At 36.2% G+C, this 27,224-nt stretch overlaps 1 protein-coding gene across 1 annotated transcript in view; it reads left to right on the top strand.

Annotated features, from left to right (window-relative positions):
• Positions 1-3,750: 3,750 nt before the first annotated feature.
• Spta1 (spectrin alpha, erythrocytic 1) overlaps positions 3,751-27,224 on the top strand; it is a 63,509-nt gene continuing 40,035 nt past the window's right edge. The window contains exons 1-18 of the mRNA XM_074047748.1: positions 3,751-3,893; positions 5,139-5,375; positions 6,942-7,067; positions 8,616-8,756; positions 9,510-9,656; positions 11,397-11,530; positions 12,335-12,479; positions 13,780-13,934; positions 14,844-14,979; positions 15,086-15,187; positions 16,437-16,574; positions 17,714-17,824; positions 19,400-19,477; positions 19,597-19,752; positions 21,146-21,350; positions 22,372-22,553; positions 24,842-25,085; positions 26,096-26,218. Of these exons, the coding sequence (XP_073903849.1) occupies positions 3,870-3,893; positions 5,139-5,375; positions 6,942-7,067; positions 8,616-8,756; positions 9,510-9,656; positions 11,397-11,530; positions 12,335-12,479; positions 13,780-13,934; positions 14,844-14,979; positions 15,086-15,187; positions 16,437-16,574; positions 17,714-17,824; positions 19,400-19,477; positions 19,597-19,752; positions 21,146-21,350; positions 22,372-22,553; positions 24,842-25,085; positions 26,096-26,218 (2,584 nt within the window). The 5' untranslated portion in view covers positions 3,751-3,869. The remainder of the gene's footprint in view (positions 3,894-5,138; positions 5,376-6,941; positions 7,068-8,615; positions 8,757-9,509; positions 9,657-11,396; positions 11,531-12,334; positions 12,480-13,779; positions 13,935-14,843; positions 14,980-15,085; positions 15,188-16,436; positions 16,575-17,713; positions 17,825-19,399; positions 19,478-19,596; positions 19,753-21,145; positions 21,351-22,371; positions 22,554-24,841; positions 25,086-26,095; positions 26,219-27,224) is intronic.

The following is a 27,224-nucleotide window of genomic DNA, read 5'->3' on the forward strand; positions in this document are numbered from 1 at the left end:
AGATAGAAAAATCAACCTTAAAGTTCATTTGGAAGCACAAAATACTGTGAATACCTAGGGCAATACTGAGTAAAAGCTATCACAATATTCAACTTCAAACTATACTACAGAGTCATAGCAATAAAAACAGCATGATACTGGCACAAAAACAGACATGAAGATCAGTGGAACAGAATAGAAAACCCAGATATGAATCCATGCAGCTATGCCCATCCAATTTTTGACAAAGGTTCCCAAACATATAATGGAGAAAAGACAGCCTCTTCAACAAATGCTGCTGGGAAAACTGGATATCTGCATGCAGAAAACAGAAACTGCATCATGTCTTTTTCTGTACAAGTATATACTCAAAGTGGATTAGGACCTTAATATAAAACCTGAAACTTTGAAGCTAATGCAGGAAAGAGCAGGGAATACACTGGAACTAATAGGCGTGGGCAACAAGTTTCTAAATAAAACATATGTGGCTTAGCAACTAAGAGAAAGGATTAACAAATAGGACTACATGAAACTAAGAGGCTTTTACACAACAAAATAAATGGTCACCAGATTGAAGAGGCAGCCCCATAATGGGAGAAAATCTTTGCCAGCTGTACATCTGACAAGGGATTAATAACCAGAATATATAGCAAGCTCAAAAAACTAAACTCCTCCCAAATCAATGACCCAATGAAGAAATGAGAAAATGAAGTGAACAGTGTGTTTTCAAAAGAGGAAATCCAAATGGCCAAAACACACATGAATAAATTCTCATCATCCCCAGCCATAAAGGAAATGCAAATCAAAACCATGTAAAAATTCCACTCACTCCTGTTAGAATGGCTACCATCAGAACACAAATTAATGCAGAAACTTCAAAGCGATAGAGGCCAATAGGAGAAGGGGATCAGGAACTAGAGAAAAGGTCAGTTTGAGAAGAATCAACTTAGAATGTAACACATACGTACATGAAAGCAATGCTAGGAATCTCCCTGTATAGCTGTCCTTATCTCAACTAGCAAAAAGGCTTTGTCCTTCTTATTATTGTTTATACTCTCTCTTCAACAAAATTAGAAATAAGGGCAGAACAGTTTCTGCCTGGAAAAGAGGGGGTGGGGCGGGGGAAGGGAAGGAGCAGGGGGAAAAGGGAGGGGACGGGAGTAAGGGGGAGAAATGACCCAAACATTGTATGTACATATGAATAAACAAAAAAAAAAAGAATGCAAACAAAAAAAACCAAAAGAACACAAACAACAACAAATGTTGTCAAGGATGTGGGGAAAAAGGAACCCTTATACACTGATGGTGGGAATGTAAACTAGTAGAACCACTATGGAAAACAGTATGGAGGCTCCTCAAAAAATCAAAAATAGAATTGCCATATGATCCAACAATACCACTTCTAGGGATGTACCCTAAGTGTAAGTCAAGACACAATAAAGACACTTGCACATTGATGTTTATTACAGCACTGTTCACAATAGTTAAACTATAGAAGCAACCCAGATGCCCTGCAACTGATGAAGAATTTTAAAGGTGTAATTATATATATATATATATATATATATATATATATAGAGAGAGAGAGAGAGAGAGAGAGAGAGAGAGAGAGAGAGAGAATTTTATTTAGTCATGAGGAAGAATGAAACCATGAGGTTTCAAGGTAAATGAATGCAATTGGAAGATATCATGTTAAGTGAAATTGGTCAGGCTCAGAAAGACAAAGTCTGCCTGTTTTCTGTCATGTGTGGAAGATAGATGCAATACAAATATAAGCTATATAGTAGAGGGAGGATAAAAGAAGGAAGGTAAGAGGGTGAATAGACGTGATGTACTTTCTATACAAGAATGGATATAGAATTTTTAATCTGTTGAAATCACTATAAAAAGGGGATTAAGATAGAAAGGAGAAAAATAGAGGGCAATGAACCAATTTGAGTTATAGATGGAAATGTCACAAGGAAACCCCCAGTAGAGATATCCTAAACAAACAAAAATGCTTTTTTCAAAAACAGAGAACAGGAAGGTAAAACAGGTCCTGTCTGGGGGTTGGGTCCAGAGTGGGAGGGGGAAGATACAAGGAAAGGTGAAGGAGGCTGAACAAAGTTGAAATATTAGTATTCATGTATGAAAGTGGAAAAATGAGACATGTTGAAATTATTCCAGGATTGGGGAAAGATGGAGATGAAGGAAAGTGAATGAGCCAGGGAATTCAACTATGATATATTGTAAAAACTTTTGTAAATGTTACATTGTACCCATAATACAATAATAATATAATTTTAAAAAGAAAAAGGAAAAGAACTATTATCTGTTGAATACCTATTCTATATATTAACATAGTTAATTTACATTAATTAATAATTTTTAGAAGATTCTGCAAAATATTATCTCTAGTTTACATGAGAACACAATCTGAAATACAAAATTTCATTCTTAGTTGTGGCTTTTAAGCATTCAAATAAGTATTCAAAGCCATGTCAACATAACTATCATGCCATTCTGCTTCTGTTAACAATAAATTTTCTTGTAGTCCGTTAACATTTCTGGTTCAGTTCCCTGAATTTCACTTTCATTTCAAGTCCCAAACATGCAATATGCTCATGATCAAATATAAATTATGGACTGGTCATCATGAAATAAAACTATCTTTTCAACATATGGGTTTGGGAAAATTATATATCAACACTAAAAAGAATGAAATTGGATTCTTCTCTTAATCCATATTCAAAAATCAACTCAAATTAGAGTAAAGACTTAAATGTAAGATCCAAGACTATAGAACCACGAGAAAAAAACATGGGGAAAGACTTCATGACATTGGTCTTGACAATGACTTCTGGGATACAGGCTTGTGCAACAAAAGCAAATGAAATCTTCCCTGAGTTCAAACCTCAGTACCATAATTACACACAAAAGGCAAGTGAAATGAAGTTTAGTGTGGACATCCCTACTGCCTCATAGAAGAATATGAAGCCATCCTACTATTTTCTTACTGCTTTTTTATTTCACTTTCATAAGGTAGCCTAAAATAATTTCTGCTTCTTTTTTCTACATTAAAAAAATGTTATTCAAAGTAGTATGACTTCCCCCCATATGTTAGAAGTCAGTCCCATTTTCAAATGTTGTGTGATGATACTATTATTTTACCACATGCAAAGTAAACTCATTAATATATCTTACAGGTTTTTCCCTTCTACTTAAATGCCTAAGGATACAGCTATATCATAGTTTTAAAAAATCTAATTTATTAGGCTAGAAATAAAATCTTCTCCCTATTTTGGGAAAGACCCTACAGCAAAATTTGGGATGATTTGTTAACTTAGACTCTAGTAAATACCTGCATTTGAATCTTGATGATGTTATTGAGTTTATATTAGAATTAGAACCTATGCATGCCCTGAGTTCTAGCTCTGCACTGCAACAGGCAGAATGAGCAATCCAGGATTCTATCCTAATTTGTGATTCTCAGATATTGTAATTGTAAATCTTTACAAAGAAATAAAACACAATCACTTCACAACCATTTGTCTTATGTCTATAAATGGTTTTTACTCCTACGCTTTCATCTGAAAACTCTGTTTTCATTTGCTTTTTGAAGTCCTATTGAGAAATTGATAGCCATGGCCCCCCAAAACTGCTGTGTCACCCTGTCTGTGAAAGTTAGCTGCTGCCTCAGCTGAATATGTCTCCCAAAGATAATGTTGATTATCTGTGACTGGCGGGATTCTGAGACTTTTTTTTCCTGGTCTTTGGCACATTCACAAAGTTTCTGACATCCCTATTTGAATTAGACTAGACAGTTCCAAGCAAACTCTCTCTCTCTCTCTCTCTCTTTCTTTCTGTCTCTCAAGTTTTCTTTCTTCCCAAGTTTTAAACCTTAAGGAAAGATGGAGCAACCTGCTAAGGAAACCGTGAGTACAGAATTCAATTTTCTTCAGTGCAATTTGTCACTAATATTAGGAAAATTGTCTCTTTTGAACTTTCTGTATTATCTTCAATGAGTCATTAAGAATTATTCTTATTTAACTTTTAAATGGTAGAGAATTTTAATTTTAACTCTCCTTTGGTGAATGTTTCACTTTAAACAACAACCTAGGTCTTAAGTCTATATTGCAACCAAAATTCAACAATAATTATTTAAATCAGTTCATATAGATATCAACTAGGTAAGTTGGAGAAAAATAATGTCCCAACAAGATGAGTCTCCATGGAATGATTTAATTTTGTAGCCACAGTAGTGATTGCCATCTACATAGAAGCAGTTACATTTAGGAAGAACAGAGAGACTAAAATGTGAACTCTCTGTTGACTGTTCTGAGTAAGGTAAGCAAGGTGAAACAGTGCTCAATGAAGTGAGCCCTAAGATATTTTGCTGGATGTTCTCACACACAACTTTCTACAGGAAAGGGTTCTTTCATGATGTCTGACAGTAGTATGAGGCTTTATATTCCAAAAACAAATTACTGAAACACTAATAGCTTAAAATTTGTGGCAAATAGGTAGAAGTTTGAACTTAGATTTGTAGTGTTTTTTGAATAAAGCAAAGAGTAAATAAATTCAGCAATCAATGAGCTACATTGTACATGAGCTATATAATATGAGATATATTTTTAAGTGTGAAGAAAACAAAATTTTGAAGTTTTATGTGTAATATAATTCATTAATTAGTTGCAAACCATTTCTAATTATTCATTAGATTAAGTTCGGAATGATCAGTACTTCCTAAGCCAATTTTAGCCTTTGAAGGTCATAAAAGTATACATCTTTTTTATCTAGCTGAAGTTCTGTGATTTTACTTCATGGTCAGTCCAATTTCATTCTATCAGTGGAACAATAAATATTGACACACAGCTATGTAGGCAGTTGGGAGAATATTTTGGGTGATTAAGAATTATTAGTCTAAGGAGTACCAACATATGGCTAAAAATTGTACTGTAGCCCTTCTAACAATACTCATTTAAAGGCTTAAAGATATCTAAACATAGATTTAACATGAGTAAATGCCTTGGGATATATAATAGGGTAGAATACTAAATATGTGAGAACCTGCAGTACATAAAGGCTTTATTTTTCTTTAAATTTTTTAATTGACAGATAATTATTGTACATATTGAGTGTGTTGTATTCTAAAACATGTAGAGGCTTTTTACTTACAGACTGCAGAAAGCAGTGGACCAAAGGTTTTGGAAACAGCAGAAGAAATCCAGCAGAGGCGTGAAGAAGTGTTGAATCGGTACCACAGGTTCAAGAAACGAGTTGCTGAGAGGGGTCAGAAGCTTGAAGAGTCCTATCACTACCAGGTTTTCAGGAGAGAGGCAGATGACCTGGAAAAGTGGATCATGGAGAAACTTGAGATTGCAAAGGACAAGAGCTATGAGCCAACTAACATACAGGTCACTGAGCTCCACAGGCTCCCCCAGAGCAGACCTTTTAGGGAAGGAAACAGGTTTTGCTTTATGTTAATGATGAAGGGTGGGTGTGAGAAAAGTCTGATTCTATTTAGACACAAAACAAAGTAAAATAGTGGAGTGGAACAATTAAAGAAAGTGTAAAGATGCATCTCCTCTTATAAGGAATCAAACTAAAAAAAGAAAAAAATTTTAAAGTTAGTTTGTAAAGAAATGAAAAAAATAGTAGATTGTCAGTTGTTGAAAGCACAAAACTGTTTCTTATAACATTCAGAATTTGCATTTTTTTACTTTTTAAAATTGTTTTTATATTTATTCATATGTGTATACATTGTTTTGGGACACCTCTCCCTCCTGGCCTCCACCCCCCTTCCACTCTCCCTCACCCCCCATTCTCCCACCTCCCTTGCTTCCAGGCAGAGCCTGTTCTGCCCTCTTGTTCTCCAATTTTGTTGAGAAAACATAAGAGATAATAAGAAAGGCATTTTTGCTAGTTGGAGATAGAGACAGCTATATAGAGAGATTCCTAGCATTGCTTCCATGTACAAGTGTATTACAACCCACATTGGTTCATCCAAAGGGTCTAGCTGGTTAAAGGTAGGGGAATGATATAATAGAAAGATTAGGTCATCTATTAGAGACAATAACTCTAAGAAGTCTTCAACTTCTTAACCTTCAGGCTCTTCTTTGAAAAGGGAACTTATTCCAGTATTATCCCATGGTAGTTTAGTGAACAAAATAGTGATTGAAAGTTCAAGAAATCTTTGACATATCATGTGTCTTTAATACTTAGGACATTAAGTTTGGAATCATGGTAAAGAATCGTCAGTGTTTCTTAAGCAATTTTTCCTCTGTTCTTCAGAACTTGGACTTTTCTTAACTTTCCTCAAATTATAATCCATGGCTCTTGTTAAATTCAAGTGAAAGGTCCCAGGAGAAGTTTTGGTAGAAATTTTTAGACCTATCTGTTAGTGTACTGTTATTGCATGTGACACAATCATGACCACAAAAAAAGGGTGCATGTGCTGATGGGGTAATTGATGTTGAACAGAAAGCACCCAGAAGAAAGGAAAAGTGATCCATAAAATCCATCAACACATACATTTCAAGAACAGAGCCCAGTATGTATTTTTAAAAACTTATTCCTATAACTATCTTCTTCCTTTCCATGCTCTATTTTCAACAGAACACAGCTACTCCTCTTTTCTGAAGAAGAACACTAGGTGTTATATGCTTTTATTCCCATGACAGTCTATGTAGTCCTTAAAATATTAGGGTGTTTACTGATAAGGTAAAGGAAAGGAAAATACCCCCGCCGTGGCCTCTGACTTTGAGCTTAGGACCCCTTGAGAACCTATGTTCAGTGGCTCTACCTTGAGTGACCATTTCTTTTAGGACATGATTGTTCTAGTTATGTCCATAGGTTGTCATTTAATTCAGGTTGGAGAGCAAGTAGTTCTGTGTGAAAGTAAAAAGAGGAACATAAAGACAACTTTATAGTTCAGGGAGACTGTGTTTCATTAACCATAAACTCTGATTTCTAAACTTCAGGGGAAATATCAGAAGCATGAATCCTTTGCAGCGGAGGTGCAAGCAAAATCAAAGGTCCTTCCTGAGCTGGAAGAAACTAGGGAAATCAGGTTTACTAAAGACCATTTTGCCCATGAGGAGACCAAGGTAAATGGATGGTAGTCTCAAGGAGAAGTTTTTAATTGTTGATTTTATTAACAGGGCTTTCATTGACTATACCAGGGAAAAAAAGAACTATAATACGGAAAATGTCTTTGGATGGTGACACATTTCTCCATGGCTTAAGATCAAACACACTTCAACCTGTTACACATTTCTCAGATGAAACAGCTTTTCCAAGGGTCTTCTTAAATATTATTTCTTCTGACTTCAGTGTTCTTTTTTTTTTTAATTCTTCAAACAAGTAATGTTCACCCATTTGAATCTTCTCTGAACTCTTTTCCCCTTTGCCTATGAAGGCTGTTTCCTTCACACACCACACTATGACTACTATTACAATTTTCCAAACTCTCTTTTCTCTTACAGGAAACCCCTAAAATCTCCCATCTTCAGGAAATCTTCCTTGAACACCCAGAACTAAAAATCACAGTCATTTCAATAAGCATTTTTACCACTCTGTACCTATTTTTAATGTATTAGGGATTTGCTGATTTAACTCATATTCTCTCTTCCAAATGTTTGTATTGATATCATCAGTTCAAGATCTTTTATGTGTGAGTGAACTTTTTACTGTTTATGTATTTTTCAGTTATTGTGACAAATTTGCATTATCTATTTTAAAATCGGGACTTTTCTTTCTATATGCAGCATAAAAATTCTAGCTCATTTTATTATTAGCAAAGCATGATCAGGAAACGTGGACTTTATTCAGAAAAGAATCTTTTTAATAGAAATAAGAGCTCAAAAAAACTAAAAACTTACTCATCTATATAAAAGTAATTTGAAATTACTCAGTTTTGTGTGTAACTAATCACTTATATTAATTAAAATATTTGAGAAACGTTTAAAACCTTTTCCATATGTCAGAATCACTAGGACTGTATTGGACAGCACCATGGCAGAGTAGAGAGAAATGTGATCCATATGGAACCTTGGACAATGAAGTAGTTGAAAATATGATTCTTGAAGATGGGACACAGATGATAACTTCAGTTTCACAAGATACACACACAAATGTTCTGAGATAATCTGGCATTTAAAACCCTCTCTATAAGTCTGAAACTATATAGTCCCAAATATTGTTTTAGTGCCACCAATTTCCAGGGACTCAGCAAAATTTTAGCTTTTATACTGTCTAGCTAACAGTTCATGTTGTTTCTTTTATGGCATTGGCATGACCATTACTCTGTGTCTATCACCCACCTGTGAAAAATCTTTCCTTAGGCTTCGTTCAAATGAGTACTCTTCCATGCATCATCCTTCTCCCACCCACTTACAGCTTATGTTTTTTCCATCCTTTAAAGTCTTAAAGCATTTACACAAAATTTTCTCTCATAGAAAATCATACTCAGTTTACCTTAATAGCTATTTTCATATATATTTAATTGCTTTCTTTAGATAATTGTTGAGCAAATAATGCACAAATGAATGGGAGGAGGAGTTTTTAATACAGGCTTTTTTCTGCACAAGTCTGTGAGTCTGTACCTCCTTCATAGCCTCTGTTCCTGAGCAGTTATCTCTCTCTCTCTCCTAAAGATCCATCTGGAGGAACTGCATCACCTGTGGGACCTACTGCAGGAGCTTACTGAGGAGAAGGGTGACCTGCTGCGGCGGGCTCTGAGGTTCTATCAGTATGCACAGGACTGTGAAGACATCTTGGAGTGGATCAAAGACAAAGTATGAAACAGCACTTACATAGGGCCTCTGATCTTTCATTCCCAAACACTCCACAGCCACTTTCTGCAGATTACTCACAATGAAGTCCAGATGTCTATTCCTGGACTTTACTTTTTAGAAGAAGGAGGACTTTTGGCAAAGATTTAAGGGAATTATGGAGATTAACAATGTAGAGGGCAAGCCTAAACCCATGGAACTGAATATGGAGAAGACAAACTTATATAAAAAGCATGCTTTGAAATATGATCAAGGTTCGTCCCCCCTCCACCTCCCATGTTCTTTAATTCCTTCTCCTAGGTTTTTATCATACTTTGGGGCCTGACTAAAAATATTTCCAGGTCTTTTTCTAATTCTTTGTCTCTCAGTACCTAGATCATGTTTTTAAAAAATTCTTTTCTAAATGCTAAAATTTAAATTTTTCTAAATACTGAAGATTTACACAAGTACATAGCACAAAACACTACTAGAATATAACCAGAATGAATTGACTCCTCATCTTTCAAAACATAAAAAGGCTATTTCAGGGGCTTTGGTTAACATTGTCTCTGATCTCACTGAAGGATTTCTCCAAAGAACACCATCACAGGGCCACCATCTCAAGAAACATACTCCTACTTCTGACTTTTCCCATGAAAACTTTTCCAGGCTCCCCTAGTATCTGCATCTGGGAATGCAAACAGAGGTTTGAGGCTTTTGCCTGAAGGAAGTCCTCAATATTTACTGGTGAATTGGTATACTTTTCTGCATCTACAGGAGGCTATAGTGACATTAGTAGAGCTGGGTGAGGACTGGGAACGTACCGAAGTTCTGCATAAGAAGTTTGAAGAGTTCCAGGAAGAACTGACAGTTCGTAAAGGGAGAGTGGACAAAGTGAACCAGTATGCCAATGAGTGTGCTGAGGTGAGGTGGGAATAAAAGAGTCATTATATGGAAAGGTTCCTGATCTTCAAGAAAAACTTTTGGTCACTAGTAGGTGGATATGAGGTAAATGGGACATTGCCAGAAAACAGGGATGCATGTCCCTAAAATAACATGCAGTGAGCAATTTCCTTGCCCCTCCAATTCCACTCACCCCTATCAGCCCACAGAAAGAGGGATAGCTGTGTGTGTATGTGCATATGTGTGTATGTGTGTGTGTGTATGTAGTCATGCTCACATATAATAAATTATATACATGTGTATGTGTGTATACTTGAAATAAGTAAATACGATTTGCCTATTTCATTTTTCCACTTTATGGTTTCATGATGATTGCAGTTCTGTATTGAGAATATTAACATCTCTGTGTTAGTTGAATGAATATTAAGATAAATGGGTGAGAGAAGGGAAAATAAGTATTTTTCCAAATTATTATCCAAGTCATGTGTCTAATAGTCCCTATATGTCCTCCCTCTACCACTTTTTTCTTGTTGTGAAGGCTTCTCATTTATCCATAACTTTTAAACAACCCACCACAAAACTTTGAACAACAACCACTTTTGTTCATGATTCAGTGAGTTACATAGTTGAGCTGAGTAGTTGGGCCTCTCTCTTGGTAGCACCTGATATTTTCATGTGACTGCAGTTAGTTATGGTTCAGTTGGGGTGGAAGGCCTAAGATGACCTCAGCTCCATATCTGGGGCCTTGGCAAAGATAATGAAGGCTTTCTCCCTGTGGTATCTTGCAGTCTCTTCCCCTTCTGTATACCTGCCTCTTAAATGCCAGTGTTCCAACAAGGTCAGAACAGGCACCAAAAGGCTTCTTGAGCCCAAGGTGCTGGAACTCACAGAAAATTAATTTTTGTTACCTATTATAAAGCAAGAAAAAGGCTGTCCTGAAGCAAAGACATGAGGATACCACCCCAATGTCTTTGAGGGAGAAGTAGCAAAATGGCATGACTCTTTTTTTTCCCAATATACCACAGAAAAGATGAACCCAACATAATTAGAATGTATCTTTTGTTCTTCTGAGGTAGGGCCTAACCACTATAATAGAAAAGACCATAAACTCAAGAAGGAGAATGTAGACAGTTCTGTCTGAAGAGGTTTGGGAATGGTAATGGAAATGGGAAGAAATGGGGACTTGAGTAGAGAGAATTGGGCATATGAGAACTTCTCAAAATTGTGAAGTGTCAAAACAGGCTGATACTGCTAGATTAAGTAGTCATAGAACTCATTGCTTCAGGTGGTTTGCACAATGCCTGAAATTTTCTTAAAAATCATGTGTGTATGCATGTATACATAATTATGGGTATAGAAAAATAGCTTTCATTAGATTATCAAAGCTATCAAGATCACAAAAATGTTAAGAACCACTGTACTTGCATTTTGAAAAATTAAGTCATATTTCACAAAGAAAAATTTCTCTTCCTTGGTTTCAAATTTTGAGGGGATTTGACAGGCATTAATATGGTGCAGCTCTATGTAAGACAGTGAAATCTCTATGAGTAGGTTATTCCAATGCAAAGGATACAATGTCTGGAAGGTTGGTTTTCTAGGTTTTAGTGATACAGATCAGATGAGCTACGGTGAAGTTCAGTATCTGGTTACTATGGTCATCCCTTGCCTCTGACAAAGTATATACACTGTGGACTTAAGTTTTTAAATGATTGTTTATGTAACTTCACCTTTGTATAACTTCAGTGTTGGCTTCCTTTCTAGGAGAACCATCCTAAATTGCCTTTGATAAAGTCAAAGCAGGATGAGGTAAATACTGCCTGGGAGCATCTCTGTAATCTAGCTCTCCAGAGACAGCAAACTCTGACCAGTGCTGCAGAACTGCAGAGGTTCAAAAGGTATGGACATGCTATACAGAAAACTGGAATAATATCACCTTCTTTCTTCCCTTCCTCCCTCCCTCCCTTCCTTCCTTTTTAATTTTCTTTCACTTTCTTTTTTTAGTACTGGAGTTTTAACTCAGGGCCTCAGGCAAGCACTCTATTACTTGAGCCACATCCCCAACCATTTTTGCTTTAGGGTCTTGCACTTTTGCTCCAGCTAGCCTCAGACATTACCCTCCTACTTCTGCCCCTTCCCAGTAGCAGGGATTGTAGAGATGAACAACCATGCCCAGCTATGCCTGTTAGCGTGTCTACTCCTCTTAGCAAGTAATGGTCAATAACTTAGCCTAAAGAGCATCATTTGCTTGCCTTTGAGACAGCAAGGGATTTAAGAAAGCTGAGACTTACTCTATAGTAAATGAAGGTTGGAAGTCAGAGCAACACAGAATAAATAGCATTGGTCTATTAGTGATGAAATATCTACAAAAGCAAGGAAAATAATTAAGAACTTAATGTGAAGAATAGGAGAAAATGGACATTCATGAATAACTGACTCAGATATGGGAAGTATCTCTGGAGGTTCAGCTGCCAGGAGATCTAGATCCCTAACATTTACATAAAAACAACTAATAATCAAGAAACTTTCTAGTTAATATTTACTAGTATGTAGGAGAGTAGGGTAATTTCTACATGGGTTGAGTAGATTGGTCCTCATGCTACTTGGGTGAACTAGCTGGTCCTTGCTGTGTGCTCTGTTGCTTTGTTTACCCTGTCATTCTTGCCACATTGTTTTCTTGGATTTATGTTTATGTTTGGTAGGGATGTGACTGAAGACATACAGTGGATGAAGGAGAAAGAACCTGTACTGGCCTCTGAGGACTATGGCAAAGATCTTTTTACTTCTGAAGCCCTGTTTCACACTCACAAGGGACTTGAGAGGAACCTTGCAGTCATGCAGGACAAGGTAAGATACTGATGGAGGAATAGCTGACTTCTGGAATTAAACAAAGTTATATGGTAGTCATCTTGCCTAGCCACATGCTTCCAGAAGATGCAATAAATTCACTATTTACAATGAAAAACAAATTCTCTGATACTTGAATCTATTTCCTTATTCTAATTCATACTTGTTCACTGATACTGAATAATCCTTATTTTTATTCAAACCATTTTTATTTAAATATGCATATATGACTTATAGTATCTTGTGTTTGTAATATATTTTACAATTAAAAGCAAAAGGATAGCTCTGAAGATAGATCCCTAATCTCCTTCAGCAAAATATCCTTGTTCAGAATTTTTTATCTCAGAATGTTTTCTCCTGTTGCAGTTGAATCATGTTTGTTTTTGTCCTTTAGAGAGAAGCATTTTCTTCTCCTTTTGTACTGAACTATAAGACACTTAGAGTTAAATATACCTTTAGGCTGTCTTCTGAAAACTCTACTTCCTATGTCTAGAGAAGATACTGTTACAATAGAACTTGGAGCAAGGCTATATCTTCAAATAATTCTCATCTATTTGTTTTCCTCACAACTTTAGCCACAGTTTAAGTTAATTACTGCTTCTTGTCCACTTTGGAATCAGCCCACATAAGTTCACGAACTGTCACCACTTTATTCCTTTTTTTTCATTTAATAAATAGTTAAATTTCAGGATTTGATGAATAATGATTAAAAAAATGCCAGACTGTCTGCAATATTTGATTATAACTGAGTGTAATGAAAGAGCTAATGGTAATATGTGGAAAGTTATCCATATCCACTTTTTGTAATAGTAATCTTTCTCTTTGGGAATTCTGTTTAAATTGGTCTGCTGTTACTGCAATTTTATTGCCTTTTTTTAGCAAAAATATTTGTCTGACTCCTACAATAACATTAAGGAAAATGATACAGAGCAGGTGGTATGGAACAGACTTAGGTCTACACCTTATTTCTAACACTAGCTGAATGACTTTGAAAAGTAAAACACAACCTCTCTGTTGTCACATAAAAGGGAAATAAGAATAGTTTCTACCTCATGGTATTATTAAATAAAGTATGCAAAATGAAAAAAAATGCATTCACAGTGCTAAACACAAGAGGATATAAAAAGTACTCAATAAATTATTAGTACAGTGTATTGGCATTTTAGTGAATGTATGTCAATATAAATACATATATCAATTATTATAGCTTATGTGATTGCTTTATTATATGCCTTCCATAAAACTTTGCCAAGAGTCAGAGTCCTTGGACTTTCCAATAGGTGTCTTTCTCATTCCAAAGGTAAAAGAGTTATGTGCCAAAGCAGACAAGCTGATGACTTCCCATCCTTTGGATGCACCTCAGATTCAGCAGATGAAAGAGGATCTGGTCTCCAACTGGGACCACGTTCGTGCTTTGGCTACTACCCGATATGCAAAACTACAGGCTTCTTATTGGTAGGAAATCCCTCCTCCTTGCTTCTCTACCTGCCTCTGTAGTGTCCCAACGCAGAAAAAGGGTGTATGGGGTAAAACAACAAGGAAGTTAGTTCTTTGTGGAAGCAAATAAAGTTTTAATTTGCTAAGGGGAGTCTTGTAGACTGATGTGATACTCAGAACCATACTCCACTCACACAGATACTCCGGTCTTTCCTTGTTTGTGTAGTTGTAGGCTATTTAAAGTGGTATATAATGTTAGAAAAATTCTGGTTCTCACTAAGGAGTTTAAATTAGTTTTCAAGCTGCAGAGGATCAAAATAAGTTTAGAATTATCTCTTAGCTGTAGGTTAAAAGCTTACGAGAACTGATTATCAGGCATTATTTTAGCAGTTGATTTTTATAGTTAGTAGTTATGGTAGTGTTCATCTTTTTGTTATGAAATAAAGCCAAACAGTGAACATTTGATTTTTTGGAATAAGGTACTGTTTTCTTCAGTTTTTATTTTTTATTAAGAGTTAATGTAAGATACACAAGGAAATCCTAATTCTAGCCCCTTTTCCTATGGAATGCTTTCTGTAATTTATAAGGCATGTATTTTACTTATTGGCTGCATTGTGAATATTTTAGTCTATCTACAGTTCCTCTGGGGTAGGTCTGACCTACCTCAGAATTATAGTGATGGAGTTATAATGCCCACGCACTGTGTCACCCAGTTGCACATCTGTGTAGGATAAACAACCTGGTATGAAGGTTTTATAACCTGAACTATGAAAGTGACTCTGTAAATAATAGGGGGAAAGGATGGGAAGGAATAATACTAGGGTAAGGACACCCCACATATATTAGCTCACCCAACTTTAGCTCTTTGCTCAATGTCCTCCGAAATCTGGTTCCTCTTTCCTTTCCTTTGCCTCACATTTCCCACAGGTACCATCGGTTCTTATCTGACTATGATGAGCTCACAGGCTGGATGAATGAAAAGACTGCTCTCATCAGTGCTGATGAGCTGCCAACAGATGTTGCTAGTGGGGAAGCCCTACTAGCCAGGCACCAGCAACATAAGGTAGAAAGCAAAGGCCTCCCTGGTAGGAGGGAAAAAGGGGATTGGTTCAGTGCCAAGAAAGCCAGGTTACTTGCTGCATTTGAGACATTTTGTTTTGTGATCACAGCATGAAATTGACTCTTATGATGACCGATTTCAATCTGCTGATACAATTGGTCAAGACCTTCTGGATGGCAATCATGAAGCTTCTGATGAAATTCGGGAAAAGGTACTTAGTTTAACAGGGCTGAGGAAAGTTTGATTACATATGTACCCCTTACTTAATCTCATGCTGTTATGATAATCTCTGATTTGGAAGGGAATAAAAGTCATCTAAACATGACCATAATATGGACCTGACTTTTGCACTGCTCCCTTTCACATGGCTTTAGCTAAAGTGAGTCACTTGAAATACTCAGAACATGAGTGCTTGCCATTGATCCTTTATCTCATCAACTCTTTGACATCTACCTAATTTGAAACTCCATACCATTTTGCCTTGTTACATATTCATTTTTTTATTATCACATTCCCATAATCATCTCTAGATTGTAAATTCAATGTGTCTTATTAAACTCTTGGTCCCCTAGAGTGCCTAGACATGGTTGACACCTGGACCACTTCTTCTCTCCTCTGCACAATCTCAACCAAGGCTGATTTTTTTCATGTTTTTTTCATTATTATTATTTTACAAGCTCAGAACTCCACTAATAAAATCTGGTTTCCATCATTGCAACTTCCTGGATGACAAAGGTTTATCTTAGGCCCCTGGCTCCAGTCATAGAATTTAGGCAATCCTTGAACTAATAATCTCCATAAGGCTTGCATGGTTCTTTTCATCTCCCTAAATTCAGTCACAGCTTTCAGTTCTGTGAGATGGCTGAGGTTAGAGCTACCATATTTTGAATTGCCCAGAACTCTATGGGAACATTGTAATGTTGATTATTTTCTATGACAGATCCCTAAATCCTTGAAAATTGAGCTATTGTCTTGGAATTCTGAGAAGTTCTACTGCTTTTTTGATGGAATTAATAGCAACAGCTATAATATTCTGGAATTCATCAGGCAGATCCTTGGTCAGAAACAAAGCTATTTTTCCTGGGCTTAAGAATGTGCTTTTCTTCTTTCCTTGATCTTTTTTTTTTCCCCAGAGCACAATACAAATTCTCAGTCTGACATTTTATAAACTCTAGAAACTTGAACTTCATCAGACTCATTTCTAGGCACTATGTTGTATAGAACACATTGTATCCTTTCTTCCTTGTTTATGTGTATAAAAAAATCTTGTGTCTTTCTATGCACATACACTTATTATTTTTTTATAGCATTACAATTATTTCTTAGATATTGGAAACTTAAGGGAAAAAAAGCTCATTATCTACTTATTTTTGGATCTTTCAAAAGGTCAAAATTTTGCATTTATTAGCAGCTCAGAAAATACAGGATAAAATAAATTAATTACTTCTTCCTTCTCAAAGATGACAACCCTTGCCAATGATTGGGCTGCCCTGCTGGAACTGTGGGACAGACGGCAGCATCAGTACCAGCAGTGCTTGGATTTTCACCTCTTCTACAGAGACAGCGAACAAGTAGATAGTTGGATGAGTAGACAAGAGGTAACATGAGTGCTATAGTTTGAATATGAAATCTCTCTCCAAAAGCCCCAGGTGTTGGGGGCTTGACTGGCACCTGGTGGCACTATTTTGAGAGGCTCTGGACACATTTAAATGTGCTTCCTTTAGCTGGAAGAAATAGATCACTGTGGGCAGATACATGGGGGTCTCTTGTCCTGGACCCTTTCCTATCTTTTTCTCTACTTCCTGTCTACAGTGAAGTGAACACTCTATTCCTTCACACTCTTTTGCCATCATGATGTTCGGCCCAAGCACTTGGGACCAAGCAACCATGGACTGAGTCTTCTGAAACCTTGAGCCTAAATAAATTATTTCTCCTTTAAGTTGTTGTCTCAAGTATTTTGATCACAGCAACAAGTAGCTAATACAAGAGGGGTCCAGCAAGTCTTCAGAAATCACTTCTGCTACCCTTCATGTACCACCATTACTGTTATCAGCACCCTCACAACCACTTTTTTGGAACAAAGCTTGTCCTGGAAACTGGAGGGTGATCCATGACAAAAAGTAAGCAGAGGCTGCTCCATAAGACTCCTACAATCCCTTCATGAGAAAACACATAGAAAAATATTTAAGTATAAGGGTGTTGTGGTGCTATACACCTGTAAAACAGCACTTGAGAAGCTGAGGCAGGAAGATTGAAACCTCAAGGCCATCCTGGGCTACCTAATGATACTCTGTCTTAAAACATCATGTTGAATTAAATACATAGCACAGAAATTTTATCCTCAATTAAACATAAGGCAAAATCATATCAAATTGGTAAGGATCAGGAGGAAAAAAATTGTGATGAGTCAAGCAAGGAAAGGAGAAGGAGTCAGAGGAGATTTCCTGGAGGAGGTGAGGTGAGGGGTACTCTTCAGGCAGTTTTAAGGACTCAGGATTATGCCTAGACTGGGTGAGAGAATTCTATGTGGATAGACATGGAGATACAGGTGATAAAACTATGTGAGAGCATTGGGAAGGAAATCTGAAGCTCAATCTATTTGAGGTTGGTTTCTACTATCCTATGCTGCTCTTCAAATCCCTTGCCTCTTTCTATAGTTCTTGTCTCAGAGATATTCTATAAGGAACATTTCTACCCAATAAAGACATGTGGGAATCTATCTTTCTGTCTTCTACAGGCATTCCTGGAAAATGAGGACCTGGGAAACTCAGTGGGCAGTGTAGAAGTCCTACTTCAGAAGCACGATGACTTTGAGGAAGCCTTTACTGCCCAGGAAGAGAAGATCATAGTAAGAAAGAGGCCCTGGTTGGGCATATGCCTCCTGTTTGCATACATCATTTCATTCAATATGCATCCCTACAGAGAATCACTCACTTCTGTGACTATCAGACGAGCATGAAGATTATTCATGATAAAGCAACCCCCCACTTTGTTGTTCATAATATTTACTAGTATGTTTTTAAAAATTCTTTGTTATTGGTTTTATAAACATATGGAATATTTATATAATGTGAAAGCCAAAACTTAATAAATATTTATCTGTTGAAAAAAGGAGGGAACATCCAGTTAAACTAAAATACCCATTTTTATCAATACATTCAATAGGCTTTACACAAAATACTTAGAAAAATTTTCAAAATGGTAGGCCATTATTTCTTTTGATAAACTACATGTGTCTTATTTTTTTCAGTATAAATTAAAAACTATTGGGTCCAAATTCAATATCATCACTTAATATTTGAAATATAATTAAAATTTTTTTCTTTCTAATAATATCTTAATATTTCTCTTTAGTTGTGGCATTTAGACATCTAAGCAATATCTACTATTTTAATTTCTGGTATTTTTTCCTTTGCATGTCTTCACCTTTGTTTTTCTCATCTAATGATACTACAGAGATTTTCTGTGAACCTTAGGGTTTTCTTTGAATAATTTCCCAGAAAACTAGTCAATATATGAGCAGGATTCAAAACAAAGAGGAAGACTCCAGGGGCTGAATCCTAGGATGGTATTCGCTTTAAATACAGTAAATACACACACACACACATACACACACCCCATCATAATCATCACCATCACCACCTACAGCATAGAAGATGAAAATCAAATTTCAAGTCTTCCCTGTTGATCAGTATGATGCTTAATATAATCCCTTATTAATCCTTATGCTTGTTCTATTGATTCTAATTACTAACAGTATAAAATCATTTACTTTCATAGTATCATTATTTGTTTTAGATCCTTTTTCTGTTCCAGTCAATTAATTCAGTCTGAGATCTAGCAACTTGGGAGATTTATGAACGAGTATGGGTAAAGATTCGCCTGTACACTTTCTGACTCCTCTCTCCCATAAAGCTGGAGAGAGAGATGATAGATGTAGCTTTTCTTTCTTTCTTTCTTTCTTTCTTTCTTTCTTTCTTTCTTTCTTTCTTTCTTTCTTTCTTTCCTTCTTCCTTTCTTTGTCTCTTTCTCTATATATATCATATACACACATACATAATATATATGGTATATTAGGGAGAGAGACAGAGACTGGAGTCCTGTGAGAGAGTGAGAATGAGACTAACCAGTGGGCAGGGCTATACATTGACAATGCTTCCTCTTGATGATTTAAGAACAGATTAAATATTCATCTGAATTCATAACTGTAATCTTGATTAAAAAATACTGTGGCATAGACAAGGTAATTGACCTATGTTGATGCATATTAAATACAATTTATAAGAGGAATCAGAAAGAAGACTAGGTCTGCTGACTCTCATTGTCATCTTCCCACATTGCTATGCTTCATCTTTGAAAAACTACTCAAACTGAGACCACTCACTCAGTGGTTACTGAAGAAAAAAATCGCTCTATTTTTTAGACCCTGGATGAAACTGCAACCAAACTCATTGACAATGATCATTATGATTCAGAGAATATTGCTGCAATTCGTGATGGGGTATGTTCATGAGCCCTGAGTGTCTACCTACCTATGCATTGGGATCAGGAAGTGTTGGGAGCATAGTGGTCCTGGGATGCAGTAAATCTTGTGTATGAGTTTGCATGTGGTTTTTGCAGTTATTGGCCCGGCGGGATGCCCTACGTGAAAGGGCTGTAACTCGACGCAAGTTGCTGGTGGATTCATTGCTTCTGCAACAAATGTATCAAGACTCAGATGACCTAAAAACCTGGATCAACAAAAAGAAAAAGTTGGCAGATGATGAAGAGTACAAGGTAGGTTTGGTTCCTAGGTCCTGCATATACTCAACAGCTGTTAGTGTTCTGGAATTAGCATCTTGGAGTAAACAGACAGATGGTGATCCCATATATAGATGAGGAAATGGGACTTGTAAAAACAAAGGGGTCCTTAAGGGTATATACCTTGTCAAAAATCAAAAATCCAGATTCTGTAGGAAACCAGTGTAGGTTTTCCTACACTCAGTTGTCCCTCTCCCCATTCCTCTGACTAAATTTCTAGTGGTCCTTAACAGAAGGAGGTAAGGGAGGGAATGCCCTCATTTAGCTCCTTATTGTCCATTTAGTACCTCTTCTGTTCTTCTGTGTATCCCTTTTATTTGTTTGGTTTTGAGGCCCAAGCTGGCCTCAAACTTGCAATCTTCCTGCCTTAGTCTACCAAGTAGCTGTGATTATAGGTATGTAAAACCATACCTGGCTCTCCTATGTAATTTTATAGTAGGGAAATACTATGTCTTATCCCAGTGATACATTCAAATCTTTTTTGAAAGTTACTATAAATTCAAAATTAATGTAAGAATTTAGCATCATATAGATTTGCCTCAGTTTCATAGCTAGAAAGGAAAACTAGGACCAGAATTGGAAAGTGTCCAGAGTTATCCAGTTATTTAAAATGTGGTTTACTATAAAAGTTAGAAGCATGAACTCTAGAGAAGGTAAACTTGGGCTTAATTTTTTCCTTTGTACTCTCAGTTTTTCTGACCAGAAATCCCTGAGTTTTCTCTGAACCAGCAATTTCTCTTCCTTAGGGTTGTGCCAAATATATACTCTGTGCCCACAGATGTAACACAATATAAACTATTATGCACATACATATGCTATTTATAAACCTTTAGAGCTAGAATTAATCTCTGGAATTCTAAGCTCATATCTATTGAAAGTACTTACTTTTTCATATATCATTTAGTCTTAGGTGTGTACCCCTGACCCTTTTCTTATAATACAACTTTAACTATCTTAACAGTGCCTTTCATTCTGTGAAACTAAGTAACATGTGTTTGGATTGTCTTGAGAAGTTATGGTTCTAGTGTACATAACATAAGCAGATTTTCTCTATAAAGGGCAAATGGAGAATGGTTTATGTGCTAAAAGAGGAATGTAAAATAATTTTCTTCTATCATGATTGCTAATGCTTGCAAGGGATCACATTCAAAATGACTTTCAGCCATATCCATGTTTAATAGAAATAAATGCTGGAGGTGTTAACCACTGCCATTTGTATAGGAGGGAATGCTCATGTGGATTCCTAAGCACTGGAGAAGGACTTTTTTTCCTTGAGTTCTCTTCTCAGAACAGTTAGATCTATAGTGAGGGTGATATCTGTCCTCAAAATTTTTGCCCCTCATTCCTTTATCTTGCTATTTTATTTCAGGATATACAGAACTTGAGAAGCCGGGTTCAAAAGCAGAAAGACTTTGAAGAGGAGTTGGCAGCTAATGAGATCATGCTCAACAACCTAGAGAAAACCGGCCAGGAGATGGTGGAGAGCAATCACTATGCCTCTGAGGCTGTGGCTGCCCGTGTGAGTGAGGTCGGCAGCCTCTGGAAGGAGTTGTTGGAGGCAACAGCACAGAAAGGTTGGAAGCACTGGTTTTGGTGAAAGGCTAGTTAGTGTTAAATTCTGAAACCTACCGCTTCCATCTTTACAATCATGAACGTTCCTGGTGGTCTCTATGTGAAGGGATGCTACCCCTTTGTTTCCCTGTGTCTTCATTCTACTGACCAGCATTTTAAATCCAAGTTTCTTACAGTTTATATTAGCCAGATTTTGTGCTTTCTCTATAAAAATGGTCGAGTTTTGCTGTAAGCCATTTGAAAAATTCCCACATGTATGTTTAAATAGTCTCAATTATATTTTTTTTGAGTCTGACATTGCAAAATTAATCAGTTTTTTTAGTAATTATCACAGATAATGAGTTCTCTGTCAGTGCCTCCCATGTTATGAAAGCCGTATGTAGACATGACTCTGTTGTGGTTATAGAAGAAATATGTCATATTACGGAAAGAATCCATTGCTATAATAGATGTCATTGCTACTCTTCACCACCAGGAGACATAGTAATCGCTTCACAGAAATGATAAAAATAATTGTTACAAGGTCATAGGGTAAATAATTTAATCAAGCATCGTGTGAACAATCAAGAGATTTTTCTTCAAGAGGATTGGTTTGTAATAGAAGGACAGGCACTCAAAAGTGTGATAGCCAAGTTCAAAGAAAATTTAAAACTGAACCAACTCTACATTTTATGCTTTTCTTAGAAAATGTGATGTTTAAATTTGAGCAACTTTTAAAGAAAATTTTCAAAAGAGTAAAAAATAACATAAAAAATAACCAACATGATTAAACTCTGACAGAACTGTATTTCACAAGGAATGTAATTTACTGTTTACCTTTGTTTTGAGACCATTAATATATTTAAAACCGGGTACCCTCAGAATTCTAATTTAAGATGACCTCTTCTATAATGACACATAAGATAATTATTCTATTTTTCTCATTGGAATATCAAAATATCATATTGGGGGAAGTTATAATAGTGTAGTGAGAAATGGTTATAGTTATTAACTTAATGTCTAATATTTAATGTCTTCCACCAGGGACCCAGTTACATGAAGCTAACCAACAGCTACAATTTGAAAATAATGCAGAAGACCTGATGCGATGGCTGGAGGAAGTGGAGTGTCAAGTTACCTCTGAGGATTATGGGAAGGGCCTGGCTGATGTACAGAATTTACTCAGGAAACACGGCCTCCTGGAAGCGGCTGTGGTTGCTCGTCAGGTTTGTTGTTAGCTGTTTGGACAATTATAGGAAATTGGATTAATGTTCTGAGCATACGCATAATAAGTAATTATTTTTATTAAGAGAGCAAGGAATCAAAGGAGAAATATTTTAAAATTAGCTGTTAATTGCCCCTTCCAAATCTCCCCCAATTCAGTGCCTTTTGTCAGAACCTCTTGGCTTTATTGTCTTTTCTAAATACATTGTTTTCTCAACTCAGAAACCTAGGTTTGGTAGAGAACCTTGTCATTTATTGGTAGGTCATTTTACCTTCTTCTGCCTCAATAAGGTCATAGTGTTTTAGATAAAATTGCCCTTTTCCATTATAGTATTCTATGATTCATTGCTAAAAAGTCAATCTTACCAATCTTTTTTAGCTAAGAAAATTAAAATACATAGTTATTACTTTACTTTCCCAAAGTCACAGATAAAATTAACAACAGGGCTAGGACTAAGATAGAGACCAGGCTCCTGGCTTCAGGGTTATTCCCTTTAACATCCAACCAGACTGTTATTTAAAACAGATTTATCCAATAAATTTCTATATCATGCTCAGTGTGAGTTTTAGGACAATTCAGTGGAAATTTACTTCAGCTGACTTAATTTCTTATCCCAGTAATCCTACCTTTTATTTAAAATGATTCTGTTGTTCCTTAGAAAGTCCCACTAATCTGTACTCTTAAAATGCACATTTTAAATGTTTTCTGTTTGGTTACTCTGAGTGAAATAGGAAAGACAAAATAACCTACATAGAAAAAGGCTCAGTCCTTTACATAGCTTTAAGGATGACCCAATGAGATTTTAAATAAAACAAAAAGCTAGAAGTAAGATAACCATATAAAGATGGATCTGAATCTACATAGAGGTGAGTTTAGAACACATTTTTAAAGGAGGAAAAGATTTCTCTACTTTCTTGTTTAAAAATTTATTTTTCTGTTCAAAAGTAAATAAAAAAGGACAATTTGAAGAAGATGAACAGCATACGTGAACATTCAAGAACAGGTGTATGATACCCTATTGGGGAAAATTAGAGCATCTGATAATCAGGAATTGATAAACGTACATGCTAAGAAATGAGGCCTGAAAGTAAATTTTTGTGTAGAATGTTAAATTTGCAAAATATCTTCAGTGTTTTTAATCCCAAGTGTTCATTACATAAGTGAGTTCATTAAAACATGTGAATGAGCTTTCCAAAGATCAAATTGTCAGTCAAGAACAGAAACTAGGTCTCTTATCTCCCTACCCTGGAGCACCTTGGACTACATTATTTATTTTCAAAGAGTATAGTGACATCCCAATAATGATGATGATAATATTTGAAAATCACTCTATTATACTATGATGTTATACTATGATGTTCAAGTCATCCTAAGGAAAAAGAAAACTAGTGAGAGATTTTATTTTAATTCATTATGGATTCTTTAATTCTTTATGAAGAAGGGAATGCATGTTTTAAGAAGTTATTGATAGTAAAATTTTGTTCTAAATTAAGGACAGATTGTTCAAACCCTTTATAATTTCATCTCTGGATGAAAAAATAAAATAAAACTAATACATGATCTTTCTCTGTTTCTTGATGAACTTCTGCTACATACTACACCCCCTCCTCAATAACAACAAACAAACAAAAATAATGTACACCATGTTTCTACCAGGTCTCACTAATGAAGATGGAATTCACCTAGTATTTATTTTAACATAAAGGCATGCAAATAGAATCTTATTTGTAGGAAGATCCTTCAAAATCCTGTATATGTATCCCTTTCTACAGACATGACCCAAAAGGGGAGAACTATTATGTAGATGGTCATTGCATCTCTCTTTCTGAGGTTCTGACTTTTATTTCTATAAAGTATCACTTTAACTCATAGGCATCATTGCTGTGATTTCACTATCTTAATCCCAAGAAGTTTTCATTTTCATTTGTAAATACAGTTCATTTCTAAGGGAGAGAAAGAATATGAAACACCAATAGAAAAAGCCTCCCACTTCTTCCCTTGGGTCCTCAATTTGGGTCCTCACCATTAAAGTACTGTAGTTCTGATTTGTCTGATTTCTTTGGAGCATCTTGTCCTTTCTGAATGTGACTTTCAAACTATTTCCCTGTAAAAGTACTTTTAGCATGCCAAGATGGCCATCAATGAAATGACCATTTCCACTCTCTTTCACTGATTTAAGTAGAATGTGGGAGCTGATTTTCCCATTACCCTCACCTCTTAGCACATGGATTTCCAGTTATTTCCCAATGAATTATAGTTTTCATGGCATGAATTCTATTTCTACCTCAGGATCAAGTGGACACCCTCACAGACATGGCTTCACATTTTGAAGAAATAGGCCATCCTGATTCTGGGACCATTCGTGCAAGGCAAGAATCATTGGTATCCAGGTTTGAAGCTCTGAAAGATCCACTGGCCACCCGAAAAAAGAAGCTTATTGACCTACTAAATCTGCAAAGAATTTGCAGAGATTCTGAGGATGAGGAGGCCTGGATCGAAGAGACTGAACCCTCAGCAGCTTCCACCTACCTTGGTTAGTACAGACTAAGTATGTTGGGCAATAAAGAGAGAACCAAGGTCTGCAGACTGAGTGATCTGGCATGCAGTATTAAGGGGATAGAGAGTTTGTTTTCAGTTCTTCTCTCTTAGACACACAAAAATTTGGTCAGATATTCATAATTCATAGATATTTATATATTTTAAAATTATGTCAACAAATTCACTTCATGAAACCAGACATGAGCAATGCCACAAATTTATGGCCTCTAGGAAGGTCTAGAGTGCTCAGCTTTTTGCTGTCTATTCTAAAACTTAAGTTACTGTGAAGGCTCCTGACTAAGTCATTGTTAATGCTTGACGTACCAATTATTTTTGTCTTGGTTATTGATGGTCTCTTTTTATAGCTATATAAAAGATGAAAGGATGAAGTAGTAGATATGTAGTTGTCTTACCATTTGGAAGCTATTAGTTTGTAGTCTAATCACACTGAAATATGAAAAATAAAGCACACATACATTGCACAATTTCTTGCACAGGTTTTAGAAGCATCTATAAGGGGCTGGACAATGGTAACAACAGAGGAATTACCTAGGAAAATTTCCTGGAAGAGAAAATTCCAAGGCTTATTGGAAAACTGCAGAGAGTTCATGGATAGGTATTTTGAATGGGGATACAGGGGGGAAAAGTTTGGAGGGAAGAGAGGTAAAATATGATTAGGAGGTAGGGAGGGTGAAGCAGATGGTAGGGATTGGAGATCTCAGAAGATAGATAAAACTCATAGTAGTCATACTTATTGTGGGATGATAGGGTTAGGAAACAAGTAAGACCCTTTTCATTTTGGAGACAGAGTCTCATTCTATAGTTCAAGCTGCCCAAAACTTGCTGTCTCACCCAAGCTAGCCTCAAATTTGTGATCTACTGCCTCTACCTCCTGAGTCTTGGGATTACAGGCACATGCCACCCTGCCCAGCTCATGAAGTGTTTTTATAAGCTATTTCCATACTCTAGGATGATCCTAAACCTTGACATTCTTTTTCTCTGCAGGTAAGGACTTAGTTGCAGCCAAGAATCTTCTGAACAGACATGAAGTCATCCTTGCAGACATTGCCAACCATGAGCCAAGAATCCAGTTGATAACAGAGAGGGGAAACAAGATGGTACAGGAAGGTATGTGTGATTTAGATTGTGTTGGCCTAAATCACTATGCTAGACCTCTGGGAAGAAGAGTCTTAGGTCTTCTAGGGAATTAAAAAATAACTGACCTATTTTCCCACCTAGTGCAGAAATGTCCTGTGGACATTTCTCCAGTAGTAGGAGACTCCCAGATGCATGATCCATGCTTCTCTAATTTTTGTAAAGCTACAGGATTCAATATCTAACTTCCAGAGCCTTATAACCCCAACCCTTGTTGGTGCTTATAGACACATAATGACTACAAGGTCATTAGGCCTAAGACATTAGGTTCCCAATGTCTTACTAGTTTAGTAATAAAAGGATAATTTCTTTTTTGTAGTCTTATGCCTTTAAAAATATTTTTATTAATATATGATAGTTACACAGGGTTTCCACTATGACATTTCCAAACATACATTTATTTGTACCCTGGTTTGGCTCATTCCCTCTATAATCCTCCCTTTTCCCCTGTTCCTCATCTTAAAATGACTTCAACAGCTTTCAGTGTTCCATATTCATAGATGTATAGAAAGATCCTCAACCATATTAACTCTCCTTTATCCTCTTCATTTACCCCTCCCTCTTGCTATTACTCTCCCCTTAAAATGACCTGTTTTACATTCCTATTCTTTAAACTATTGTTTAAGTGTCTGTTCATTGTTCACTGGGGTTTTACCTTGGATTTTTACCTGTAAATATATTGTATTTTAATTATTCTAACCCGCCTCTATTACTCTTCCTTACCTTTTCTCCTTATTCTGTATTGTCCAAAAGTTTTCAGTGTGTTTCCTTGTGTCTTGTTCCTATGATCATGTGATACATATTTCAATATCATTCACTTTATCATTATTTTCTTCTTTTCCTCCTCCTTTGGTCTTCTCTAACCATTCCACTTTTGGAAACATGTCAGATAGGTAGTTAGATCTCTCTCTCTCTCTCTCTCTATATATATATATATAGAGAGAGAGAGAGAGAGAGATAGATAGATAGATAGATATAG

The sequence above is a fragment of the Castor canadensis genome, chromosome 11 (genome assembly GCF_047511655.1).
Source record: "Castor canadensis chromosome 11, mCasCan1.hap1v2, whole genome shotgun sequence".
NCBI classification, from domain to species: Eukaryota; Metazoa; Chordata; class Mammalia; order Rodentia; family Castoridae; genus Castor; species Castor canadensis.